The sequence below is a fragment of the Merops nubicus genome, unplaced genomic scaffold, assembly GCF_000691845.1.
Source record: "Merops nubicus isolate BGI_N331 unplaced genomic scaffold, ASM69184v1 scaffold44837, whole genome shotgun sequence".
Classification (NCBI taxonomy): domain Eukaryota; kingdom Metazoa; phylum Chordata; class Aves; order Coraciiformes; family Meropidae; genus Merops; species Merops nubicus.
The window spans coordinates 19,110-31,890 of NW_008620502.1; the positions used below are offsets into that span (position 1 = coordinate 19,110).

Sequence of the window (12,781 nt, forward strand, 5' to 3'; positions counted from 1 at the left end):
ATCATGGGCTACACAAGATGGGTCAGGAACACAGCCTTTCAAAGCAAACCACTTCCCCCTGCACTGCTGAAAGGAAGCTTTGGAAGCAATTTCCTGATATACTTCTTGTTCAGCTCCTGCTTTATTTAGCTGTTATCAATAGAAAGGCCAAAACTAAAAAAATTTTTAAAAAAAAAAAAAAAGGAAAGGCATCCTACCGGATGATCTTGCAGATTCCAATAATCAGCTTGGAAAATGAGAGCTCATCTTCTCATTCAATATTAAAGGAAATTAAGATCAGAGCCAAGACACTAAGGCTATGTGGAGCCTTCAAGTCTAGCTCCACCTAGAAAGAAAACCAGATACAGAACAAATAGGAAAAAGAGGGAAGTCGTGTATTTTGGTGACAAATGAGTTCTTGTACGCTTCAGGAAGCCCATGTGGAATAAGGAGTTGTAGGTAAAGTTGCCAGCAATGGATCCCGTTCTTGTACAAGCCAGTGTGGTGACCGCCCACTTCAGCACACTCTGAAGCACCTGTCCAGCCACCAGGAACCAAAAACTAAGCAAAGAATTTCTACTACCTTTCTTTGGTAAGGGAAATCATCTTCTCACAAACATTTCTTGACAGAAAACCTCTGGGTGGTTTTCCAGGTGATCTAACAAACCTTCTCAAATAGCATTTTAAAGGTGTGAAAAGCACAAAGATGGTAACACCTTGCTGCTATGACTAAATACTTCTAACCTTCAGACATTTCCACAGGGCAGGCCGACCTGAACTAGAAACTGCACCATACACTAAGAAGAAAAGAAACTCTGAATAAACAATAAACTGAAACAAGATTTACTATATTTGTGCTTTCTTCCTGTAAATCAGCTGTTAACTCGTTCTTACAGTTGTTCATTTTCAAACAGTTACTTGGCAAGTCTCTGCTTTTAGATCTGCTGGGTGGCATATACCTGTGCACAGCTTGCATAGCTAGTCACCTTGTTCCTGGATGAATGTGCAACCTTATGTGTTCTGGCATTTGGTGTCTGTTTGATATCTTCCAAATCTGAGGCAGTAACAGAAAATGCAGCCTTGTTATTCCAATCCTGTTGCTGCTTTTTCTTTCTGTCCTCCTTGTCATTCATTCCAAAGCAAAACACTTTGGGTTTTTTTGTTTGTTTCTTTTTCTTTTCTATCACCCTGAATGAGACAATTGCACGTGCATACTCTGGAGCAGCTCTTCTCAACCCTGGGAGCCACAGAACAAAATAGGGACAGATGTGAGGATTTAAGTTGTTCCTGTAGTTTAAGGCAAAGAAAATCTTGCTCCTTAAGTCTTCAGGGAGCTTGTGTCATCTGAAGTGGGCTCACTGTCTGTCGGTCCTGCAGTGCTCACACCGTTACGTAAACGGATCATTGTTTCATTGGCACCGTTTTCACTTTCCGCAGTGAATGAGAGAAATTTGGGTCAGCTCTTTTCACCATCCTGAAAACTACTACTCTAAAGCACTTTGGTCCCCTGGGCTGTCATCAGCAGCAGACCTACTGCAGAAGCAGAAGTCCCACTCCTGGTGCCATCAGATGTCCATCAACTGCAGGGGAAATTTCCCAGGGGTTATTCTGCTGGACACCAATTCAGTGAGGATCAAGGGTGGCACAGTTCCCTGCAGGTACCTCTGTGGGATCCAGGAGGTGGGATGGGGAAGCAGGACCATCCCTCTCCTATTGGGACACCAAGGCTCCTGAGCACACAGCTGTAGGTGGTTCCCCATCTGCTGGGCTCCGATGCATTGAACAGAGAGAGTGCCACAGCCCCACACAGCTAAGTGCAGCAGGAGCTGGTGGCACAGGGAATTTCTGCTTTCTCCCCAAAAAGCTGATGCATCTCCCTAACCCCCCAGGGCACTGCTCCCTCTGCCTGCTGGGTTAGCAGCCAGCCACCCAGCCAGGCTGGAGCCACATGGCAAGGGCTCAGCAAGCACTGAGGCAGGAGGGAGTGACAAGGGGACAGCTCCATTTTTGGCACCAATAAGCCTTTAGATCAGCTCACCTGTACAGTCTACAAGTTTTCTCTGGGTCTGCACCTCTGGAGTGAATCCCGCAGCAGACCTCCTCCACTTCCTCCTCACATGTGCACAGGCAGGAGAGCCCCACGCTGGAAGCAACAGTGAGCCCCTTTGTCTATTGTTCCCCCAAATGAGAGTAAACGACAAGAGCCAGGCTGATGTAAGCAAGTAAGCATGCTGTTGAAGATTTGCTTTTAAGCATCTAAGGCTTTGCCTACACTGTCTAACAGAAAGGGATTGTGTGGCTCAACAAAGTTGAAATTAATCTTCCAAACAAAGTCAGCTTTCTTCCACCAGCCCTCCCCAGCAGCACATTTCAGATGCCCTTCGCCTTTCATTGCCTGATCATTTTCAAGTTAACGCCCCAGTCTGAGATGCAGAATCCCTTTTTCCGTAAATTCCCAAATACAATGACTAACAATGCTCGATTTAATGGAACAGGGAAATACATAACAGGAAAAGAGCTGAAGACCTGGACAAGGGAAGTGCATTTCAGGGTCCAGCAAAGGCAGGACCTGGAACAGCACGAGGGCAATAGCCCAAATGTGTCTTGTACTGAGGACAGCAAGCAGAGCACATTTGTGGGTGACCATTCAAAAAAATACAAAGCCCCTCAAGCAGAGGAATCCGTTATCCTTACTGTTACTCCTTGGTGTTACTCTTGTCATCTACATGGAGTCTGGGATAACAGATTTCTGCAAAATGGGAGGTATGACCTAAATTGTGTGAGTTGGCTCATAAGCGGGCAATGGCAGAGAGTTCAAAGAGAAAACTGCTGCGGTGAAATCTCCTCTGCCAAGGTGCTCGCAGCACAATCAGCAAGGGCCAAGGGTGAAGAGCACGGCAGCGCCCTGCCCTTGCCCTCCTATGCTGAGCTCACTTGGCCCAATGGCCATATGGCACCTCTGCACCCCGTGGGTGTCCATGGCCCTGCAGAGGCCACTCGCTGCCTTCCTCAACCCTGCACCTGGAAAGTGACTGAAAATGCAGATCCAGCAGGAAAATAGAAAATAAATCCTCCACGCTCATAACTTTTGGCTCCTCACGGCACTTTCACAAACAAGTTTGTTGATCTTTCCAACATTCATGTAATATCTTTACTTTCAGAGATCACGAGACAAAGAATGCAAATACACATAAAGAAAGGCAGGGAGAAGACATAACTGAGAACCTTTCTACGTCACTTTAAAACAGAAGATGCTGCTCTGTTTAGTGAAATGCCATTACAGTAGGAATATTTTTTACCCCCAGTACAAATAACAGAGATGATTAAAATGGGATCATTTCCAATAACTCCTTCACTGGTGGACTGTGCAGACCCATCTAAAAACTTACTCCCCATGGAGAACAATAAGGGAATAATCAATGTTATCTTCACTCCAGTCAGCTTGTAATCGATCGAACTTTAAGGTTTGCATACATGAGCTCAGCACTTCAGCGTTTGGTTTGCAAACAGTTTAAGTTTTTGATTTCTCATGCACAAAAGAGCCCGCTAAGATCAGAAGTGGCTTGGGGTTTTTTTAGGTGACAGAAATAATTCAATTTTTAAGTTTTCACATAGCTCTGGTTAACAAAACCTTCCTATTTGGGCCAAATTTAAGTTGGCAAGCTCTCTTCACGTAGTAATTCATACTCATCATTTTCCAGACAAGCCACCTAAAGCTCCGTTGTGTAAAGGTAGCGCTGCACACACGCCGTGTCTTGCAAACGGGAGGGAACCTCGCTCTTTGGCCAAGGCTGTTGAAGAATAATGGCTTGGTCTGAATGCCCCAGGCTGATTGCTTTGGGCTAAGTGGCTCTTTTTGATCCATAAACCACTAGGCTGAAGGATGTATATTTGTATCTCGGGCACTTCTTCACACACACATGCAAGAACTGGGTGAGTGTGTGCTTAGGCTGACTGTAAATGTCAACAGTTACCAATTTTGAATATAAAACAAATTGGGCAGCTATCGAGTGCATTATATAGGCATTTAAGGACTCCAAGTTTTTCAGATTTTTCCTTGTAGCTGCTAACTTTGGGAGCCAATAGGTAGAAGTGTAATTAGCTCTTCATGTTCCTTTCTTTTCTCTAGGATTTCTTTGATATGAACACTTGAGGAAGCAAAAGAGCATCTGCAAATCATCCACCAGCAGGAAGGAAGAGCTGAGCAGGCACAGGAAGCCTCAACCACACTCCTGGCATCCTCACCATGAACCATGCCAGAAAAATAGCTGAGGGGGGGAACATGTCTAAGGCTTGGCCAAAACACTCAGCACCCACCACCCCTGCAAAAAGCCTTTGGAGGTGCTGGGCTGCCAGGTGGCTACTGGGGTTGCCCAGCAGAGCACTGGTCCTGGCTGCTGGACTGGGAATACATCCCAGCAGCACGCAGTGATGTGAGCTACAAAGAGGGTGCTTGTTTTGAAAACTCAAACACTCCTGCACTGACAGACTTGCAGGAATAAATTACGATAAAACTGGTTTTTTCTGTCCCTGACAGGACATCTCAGCAACACTGCAGGTGCATACATTAATAACCTACACCCAGCAACTGGCAGCAATTTCTCAAAAGGAAAACTTCTCTGGAAGTAAACTTCTCAAAAGACCACAAAACATTTCACATTTAAACCACATCCACTTGTATTTGGGAGCAAAATATTAACCTGGCTGAATTTCAACATGCTTTCCTCGTGACTCTGCTTCCAGCTGAGCCTGGCCTTGGTGCAGATCAGGTCATGCAACGTCACATGTCTGATAAAAATTCATTAGATGACTTCGAGGGATGGATGGCACTTTGATCATCAGGTGTGAAGCAGAGTGACAGAGGGGCCTGCGAGCACCCAGGCTTGCTGCCTTGGCCACCCATAGCCACGGCAGCACCGGGGGGTTATCCTGCATCTTGTGTGTGCTGCTGTGACTGCAGTGGAAGGCTCTCTGCATCCAGAAAAAGAACTGGGAGAGATATTAGGTCTGTGGCTGAAACTATTCCTTTTCCAATGCAAATAGTCTGTTCTAATGGTTCAATAATTTAAATCGTTGCTTGGGAATAAACCAAAACAAAACATGCAAACTCCAATTCAAAATTGTCTCAGAGCTTGGCACGCAGCCTTGGCTTTATACAGAAATTAGCACTTGGGCTTTTCTTTCTTGGGCTGAACTTTGGTTTGATACCACCTACCTGGTGACTTGCGTTCGTGTGCCAAAATCCAGGGACCTCATTGACTGCAGCACTTCAATACAGCCCATGTACTAGGGAAACCAGAGAGAGAGGGAGAAAGGAGGACTTTGTTAATATCTAACATACAGGTAAGAGGAGGATCACAGAAGGAAGCAAAAGTGATTTCAGTCCAGTAAGTGGATGCAGAATCACAGTTTAAATGGAAAATCAAATCATCCATCTTCAAGCTCCTTCCTAAACAGATCTTGTATTACTGGAAAGCGTAGAGTAGAGCAATAAAGATGCCAGTGGCTTCAACAACATAGCATACAAAAAAAAGTAGAGCACTCTGGGGAAACAAAATCCAATCATTCTTTTTTCCATTCTGCTTATTTTCACCAATTAGCCTGTGCCACTGAGCTGGGAGGAATACGTGAACATTGGAAGGAAATTCCCTGGGAGAAGAGGGGCTCTGGAAGCCCCACGGGACCGATGCCCTCAGAGCCGCAGTGCAGTAGAGCTGAATGTTCCTTCAGAGCAGCTGTAGGCACTACCAGGCATAAGGAAAACCACTGGCTCCACACTGCTGCATGTCTGATGACAAATAACCTCTGCAGAAGATTAACAAGGTAGAGTTACAATTCCAGCTCATAGCAACAGCTTTCAAAAGCCTGCTCTATAAACTGACCTGCTTTAAATTAGAGGCTGACTCCCACACTTCTGTTGCATGGGACAGAGCTTGGGGCTTTTCCTATGCCCATTTGGGATTTACATAGGTGTAATATTCAGAAACATCAAGAATGTGATGGCATATCAGCCCAGAGACTCCTCTGACATTATGTACAAGCCTATGGAACATTTTCATCTCAATGAGGTGTGCTAGTCTAACTCTACCCACTGAGTTCACCTCTCCCAAAACGTATCTTACTAATTCCTTTAGCATTTCTGTTGATACCCATCTCTTTGCTGTTGAAGCACTTTGACATCTCCATTTCACAAGGCTGGCATAGGTCTGGGTCTCTCAGTTCACATTCCCTCTTCCTCAATGAATTGTCCTGGAGGGAAAAGGGGTTTTGGGAGCATCCTGCAGTGCTCACACAGCACCCGTGAGCTGCAGTGACAGCCTGCCTGCGCAGACCTCTCCTGCAGAAAGTCAAAACCTCTGGGATGCAGCAGACGAGCTGGAGCTCCCAGGCGGGGACACGCACGCTCAGGTCTCCTGTTCTGAATGGACAGAGGAAGGAAACGTATTTACCTCCTCTGCCGCACTTTGCCTGTGCATTGATTTTTCTGCTGAGCCACTCAGAGGTGGTTGGATTTAGGTATCTCAGCTCTGGAGACTTCCAGAAACGGATGTGTGTTAACAAGAGAACGTTATGTGTGCAGTCAAGCAGGGATTCCACAACAATTGTATTATCTCTATTTTGGTTTCCTTCCACATAGCAATGTAACCCTTGGGAGAAGTCCAGAATTAGGTCAGAGACCTGGAAGGACATCAATAAGAATCTGAAGGGTTAGCAGAACTGCTTCCCTAATAAACATTTAATGACTTTGTAAAGGACTCAGAGAGCTATCTTACTTGTTAAAGATATTCCTGCTTAACGGGAACAAAGCAAATGTGGAAAGTATGTCTAGAGCCTCAGCTTATAGCACAGCGGCTACTGATCCTGTGGTATAAGGTCAAGCATCCTGTGAGCGGGTTGGCTGCTCCTCTATCCTTGAAAAAAAGATTTAGAGGAGTAGGTGAGTCATACGCTGATAAGTGAGTCCCCACCGCATCCTGATCAGATGCGTGGGAAGCTACTCTAAGCAAAGATGAAAAATCAATATTAGGTTTTTGCATAAGTGACCCTGAGTGAAGCTGAACTTATCAATGATTCACAAAAGAACTTTTTTTTTTTTTTCTTTAAAAGCCTGAGTAGGGAAGTGCATTAACATGGCACCTCACTGCACCTCTCCTTTACTTTAGCTGCCATTGGTTATCTAGACCAGCACAGTTAGTAATGGCTAAGCCTTCACTTCTCAGTAGGAGGTTACAGAGAACCAACACAGTCCTGGGTAGGGGACTGGAGCAGAGGAACTTGGGGTCACAGAGGTGGGGAGAAGCTCCTGGAGCACACAAAAGGACAATGGGATACCAGAAGCCTATTCAAGAAAACAAAAGACATTCTCTGAGGAAGAAAGAATAATTAACAATTAAACAAGGAAAAGATTAACTCCTCCATGCCCAAGTCCAACAAACAGCATGACCAGTGTACAAGAGAAAGGGGAAGACAGGAGGCAAGGGTTGTCTCAGAGACCTCTGTGCCCCTGCTCCCCATTGTGTATGCCACAAACAGCACCTCACACAAAAAGCTGGTGGGCTCATCTGGAGAAGGTGGGTGAAGGCCCTGCTGCAGGGAGGGTTAAGCTAAAGCATCTGCAGGGCAGCAGCACCCCGGGACAGGAAAGCAGCGCAAAGCCTGTGCCCAAGCTCTCTGCCAGAGGCCTTTGTGACACGGCAATAACAATATCGGGGGCTCAAACGTGGTGTCCAAGGAAGCGGGTTCATCTTCCGAAGCCCCACAAAAAGAAGCATGGCTCAGCTTCATTGACCTGCTAGGGGAAGCTGGACATGGGCACAAGGGTGCTGTAACCAGCCCGAGGCAACAAACAGAGACAACTGCAGAATTCAGCTACCTACAGAACAGTAAAATGCCAACACTGAAAGAAGCTGAGTGCTAAAGACTGCACGTCGCCAGTGCTGAACCCACTGATCTGTCAGCAGCACAGTGGAGAATTCTTGCCAGGAGGAGCCCCAGCTCTGGGGAGGGAAAGGAGAGATTCACTGGCCCCTGCTGGAAAGGGGATGGCTGCTCTAAGAGTGACTGTCCCCTGTCACTCTACACAGGGCCGGGGAGAGCATCGGCACCAGGGGCTGCTTCATCTCCTGGTGTTTGGATCCAGAGGGTGGGCTGGGGCTGGCTGCTGTTTGCCCACACCGTCAGGACGGCAGGAGGTGGGAGGGAGAGCAGGGCAGCTACTGCAGACACACACATCTTTTCACATCCATTGACAAAAGATGCTGGAGAGTGACTGCAAACAGGATAAGGGACTGTGTGGGTAGAGATGTGAAGGCACTAGGCAGGCCCCATGTGAATAAGCTTTTCAGGCACTCTCTAATCCAGACCCACGTCTCAATTCCTTCCCTGCCACAATGCAGTTAGTGGCTCCAGCACCAGCTTGAATGACAGCCTGTGATTCACCCGCAAGAATGATACAGGGCACAGCACACAGAGCTCCCAGTTAAACAATACAGCTGCAGCCTTGCAATTTTACCTAGTAGTTAAGAGGCATTAATTCAGGCATAATGCCAAGAGGAGCTCCTACAGACCTCATGGCCCACCTACAAAAAATCCAAGTGACAGGACTGGCTCACAGAGGCAGTCAGGTAACATGCTGCTGCTAAACCACCTGCGTCTAAACACAAGTGAGACTAGATTCAAATTCTATAAAGCCATAATGCAGCCATCTGAGCAGAACCTAGCCACAGACAGCATGCTGTGTGTGCCCTGAACCCCCTCCCCACACAGAGGCAGGGAGCGGCTGCTCCAGGCTGTCCTGTCGCACCTTCCATGGACAACAGCAGGACTGTGCAGGGGATGGCACCCACGTGCACTCCTTCAGGGACTACTCAACCTCGTTCTGAACTCCGAGGTCAGAAGTGGTCAGGCTCCCTTTCCTCTAGAGACAAGCAACCGACTTGTATCTGATGGTATATATGCCCTCAAACTGCTAGCAGAGGATCAACCTGAATATTGGTAAAACTCCTTCAGGACAAAGGATGCTGCAAACAACCTGTACTATATTATTTCATTATATTATCATTATATTTTAAAATATCCGGCAATAGCATTTCCTTTCCATACGTTAGTTAAATAGAACATTTTAAAACCAATCTGAATGTCATCTCTCAAAGACTTGTGCATTATTGATATAAGCTCAGGCACAGAGCCTTCCTCCATGTTAGCTCCAATAACATCATCCTTCTGATTCTCACTGGTCTCTGAGAGGCCACTGGTGCAAGCTAGCACTGGGAGCTGGACCTCATCCCCCTGCTCAGAAGCAGCCACATCCCTGGCACACCACAACAAGCAAGAGCAAGGACAGCAAGTGCCTCTTGGAATGTTCCTCAGATCATCACAGCTGTAACAAACACTTTCCAGAGACATGAATTTCATGGGCACCAGTCAGAGATGACCTCAGCTCCAGACGGACAGCATTGTGGGATGACACGTGATGGGGAGAATGGGAACATGGACAAGGTACATACCCATCTTGTAAATCCTGCAGCAAGCTGCACACAAAGTATCTTTTGAAAGATAACACTGTGAGTATTGGAGCTGTCCAGGCTCCTATTAAAACATGAATATTTGGGCTCTTTGCTTTTCACACCACATCTTGGTGGAAGAGGTTAGGGGCTCGGCTTCCTCACCAGAGCCCAGGTGACACCAGCTGTGACACAGGTGCCTGTTACCACGAGTCACACACAACCACAGCTGCCTGCCAGCAGGGTGCAATGAGCCCATCCCCTCTTCTTAAACCAACCTGAGGATCAGGCTCTGCCTCACTCCAGTTTGCAGGGGACAGCTTCTGCCCGGAGGCATTTCGCTCCTTACCACATTGCCACTTTTCCAAAATAACTGTGGATCCTCTTCCACCTAAGTGCCAAATCCTCTTCAGACTCTGATTAAGCTTTTAAGGCCAAAGATCTCTGGCAGCAGCAGTGCCTGTAACATAGACCTGACCTTCCTCCCAAAAAGGTCTCTGGGGAGATCCCAATGATCTCCCACCCTAATGGTGCAAGAAGCTGCACTGGGACAGTGGGTGTCTCCAAACACCACAGGAGGGAGGGTAAGGGCCAGGCCAAGGACGTAAGGACTGGGAGGATTAAGGATTGGGAGCAGCTCCCACAGCTGCCTGACCCCTCAAGCCTCTCAACCCCACTTTGCCTTCAAGTGAGACCATCCCCGTGCACCAAAGTCCTGCCATGCTGCAGCCCTGTGCCCCTGGCCACCTCCCAGCCAGTCTGAGGCTTTGTTGCCAGCTCCTGGAGAAGCTCTTGGTCCCTGGGGAAATAAGCACCTTGCCTGTGTTCTGATGCTGAAACTCCAACCCCCCCCTGCTAGCTGCTTATTTACCAACCTGCTCATTATTAAAGGGGATGGTTGAAAAGAAAACCAAGAGTTTGGCCAGGACATGTCAGCGATGCTCTTGCAGCTCTCCTGGGGCTGCTCCTGCAGACCCACAGCCACAGCAGCAACAGCAGTGGGAAGATGCAGAAAAGATGCTGGGAAACAACATTTCCCCGTTGCCTTGGGAGGCTCCCACTAGTGACCCCCCTTCAGAGACATTCTCCATGAAATGGGGTCACTTCCAGTAAGATCAGCAGAAAACCATAATGGACATGCAACCTGGAGGCTGCATTTCCAGCAGGAGGCGACCATTCCTTCCCCACTTCACACAATGTTCCCATCAAGTTGTCCTGGGTTTTTTTAGTCTTTCTTCTTCCCTTCTTGCTCATGTGCTCCCTGGCAGGTGACACTTAGTTGCCTTTGCTCTCGGCCATGGGCCACAACAGAAACCTGGGAAATTCCCCCTGCACTTCATCGTCTCCTCCCCCTGTCAGAAACTCAGTTCTTTAAGTGTGCCTCTGGCACCAGCATTTTAGTATTTGAATACAGGTACCACCTCAAAGCCTTAGTCGGAGCCTGGCTGCCCCAGGCACTGCCCAAAGGGCAGCACAGCAGGCAGATCCTGCACAGAGGGCCATCGTGAAGCCAGCCACCAGCACAGGCCCTCCCTCAGGCTGCTTGAAAGCACAGCACCTAGAGCTGTGGCGGCCCTTGCACTGTCCCTGTCAGTCACACCTCACATACGCTTCTATTTTTGCAGCCTGCTGGTGTCAGAACCTCAACTGCTCACATTAGTACTATGATTTAAAGAAAAGTAAGCATTAAAGGACACATATCAGCATGATGAAATAGCACATCCTCCCACTCCAACTCCTGCAAAACAGGTGAACATTGCAGGGCCTCCTGCAGCTCTGCTCACAGTGGCTGGTGCAATACTGGGACACCATCATCTTTCTGCCAATGTCCCATCAAATGAGCTGTGCTACCACTGCTGAACACCAGACTGGCATCTCACTCCTGCCTGGGGAAAGGTGGCCCTATTTCCCCATGATGCTCTTCTCCCCTCTGACTTGCCTGCCCTCCTGCTGCATTTGGAAAGGGATTCATGGATTTTTCTTGGCCTTGCACCTTTCTTTCCTGCTTGCAAACGGTCACATGGGAGACAAATTTTGCATGGCTTATGGCTTTTTCACTCCTTCTGGAACATTTTGATACTTCCTGTACACCAAGCTGAGAGCTTACACACAAACACACACACAGTTAGCACCACCAGGGGCCACTGGAAGGAACAGGTGCTGGTTGATAACCCCTTGTGCAGCTTGCTCCTGTGGTCTCCCTTGCATGTCAGGGATGGACACAAGAGTTGCCCTCTCCTTTGGCCAGCCCAGCCATTACATGAGTATTTCTGAAGCAGGTTTAGACCACTTTCTCTGCCATTTCCCCATGGTCTGCATTGGCTCCCTCCACACAAGCAGTGGCCAATTTTTGCCCAGGAATGCTTTTAACAAATTAAATATATGCGTCAAAACATGCAAGGTCAGAGGTTCGAATTGTAGAGAAGAGAGCAACAGCTAGCAAATGGCAAGGTCTGGTCACAGAAATATAAAGTTCAGAGGGGAAAATAAAACAGAAAGCTTCTAGCTGTGACAAGGCTGGAAGGAGAGAAAGCACCGAGTACAAAAGGCATGGTCTACTCTTGGCCACTGACTGCTGATTAGAAGCTGATACCCAACAACCACAGTCCCCAACATGAAAAATAACTGGAAAGGCTATTTCAGGGTGTATTCTGAAAAAATACTCAGTTTCCCATACGTCATCATCACCAAGACAATCAGACACAGATCTATAACATCAAAGGAGGAGGGCAGATTTTGCATCCTGCCTCCTCACCTTGCAGGGCAGAATGTGCCAGGGAGAGCTGCTCTGGACAGCAGCAGCAGTTCCAGCACCTTTCCCACACCTTCCATCACAAAAACATCACTGGCGTGGGCAAGTGTACACCTAGTGCCTGGGAGCTGCTCTGCAAGAGATGAGAAACCTTTTTCACAGGCCTCCTTCTCCCTCCAACATGCATTTCAGACTAGAGCAACCCCTGCTTGAATTGCAGCTTGTCTACACTCCTCAGGGAGTCTAAAGGCAGTCTTTTGGAAATGGATGTTGCGTTACATGTGAGAGTGGCTGTGTCCTTTTATCTCCCTCAGTTCAGCACCACAGCCCTACGTACATCAGGGGACAGGAAATATATGGGAGGAATCAGTGATTTGGGGCCCTGACTCCAGCAGTGGGAGCACGGAGGTCACCCTGCAGCCACCTGAGCCGCTTGCTCCGTCAGAGAGCGGCAACCTCGTGAGAAGCACTCACCCGCACGCCGTAGGTGGCTCCCGGCTCCCCGACGCTGTCACCCCCCTGCGCCAGGCTCCCGTCCTGCCCGCCC

General features: G+C 47.9%; 1 protein-coding gene across 1 annotated transcript in view; it reads right to left on the reverse strand.

The window, feature by feature from the left end:
- The window catches only part of SHC4 (SHC (Src homology 2 domain containing) family, member 4), a gene marked incomplete at its 5' end in the record, with an annotated part of 29,279 nt that extends 16,502 nt beyond the window's left edge, over positions 1-12,777 (reverse strand). Inside the window, 2 exons of the mRNA XM_008944118.1 lie at positions 5,195-5,265; positions 12,709-12,777. Coding sequence (XP_008942366.1) covers positions 5,195-5,265; positions 12,709-12,777 — 140 coding nt within the window. The remainder of the gene's footprint in view (positions 1-5,194; positions 5,266-12,708) is intronic.
- Between the last annotated feature and the right edge of the window lie 4 nt (positions 12,778-12,781).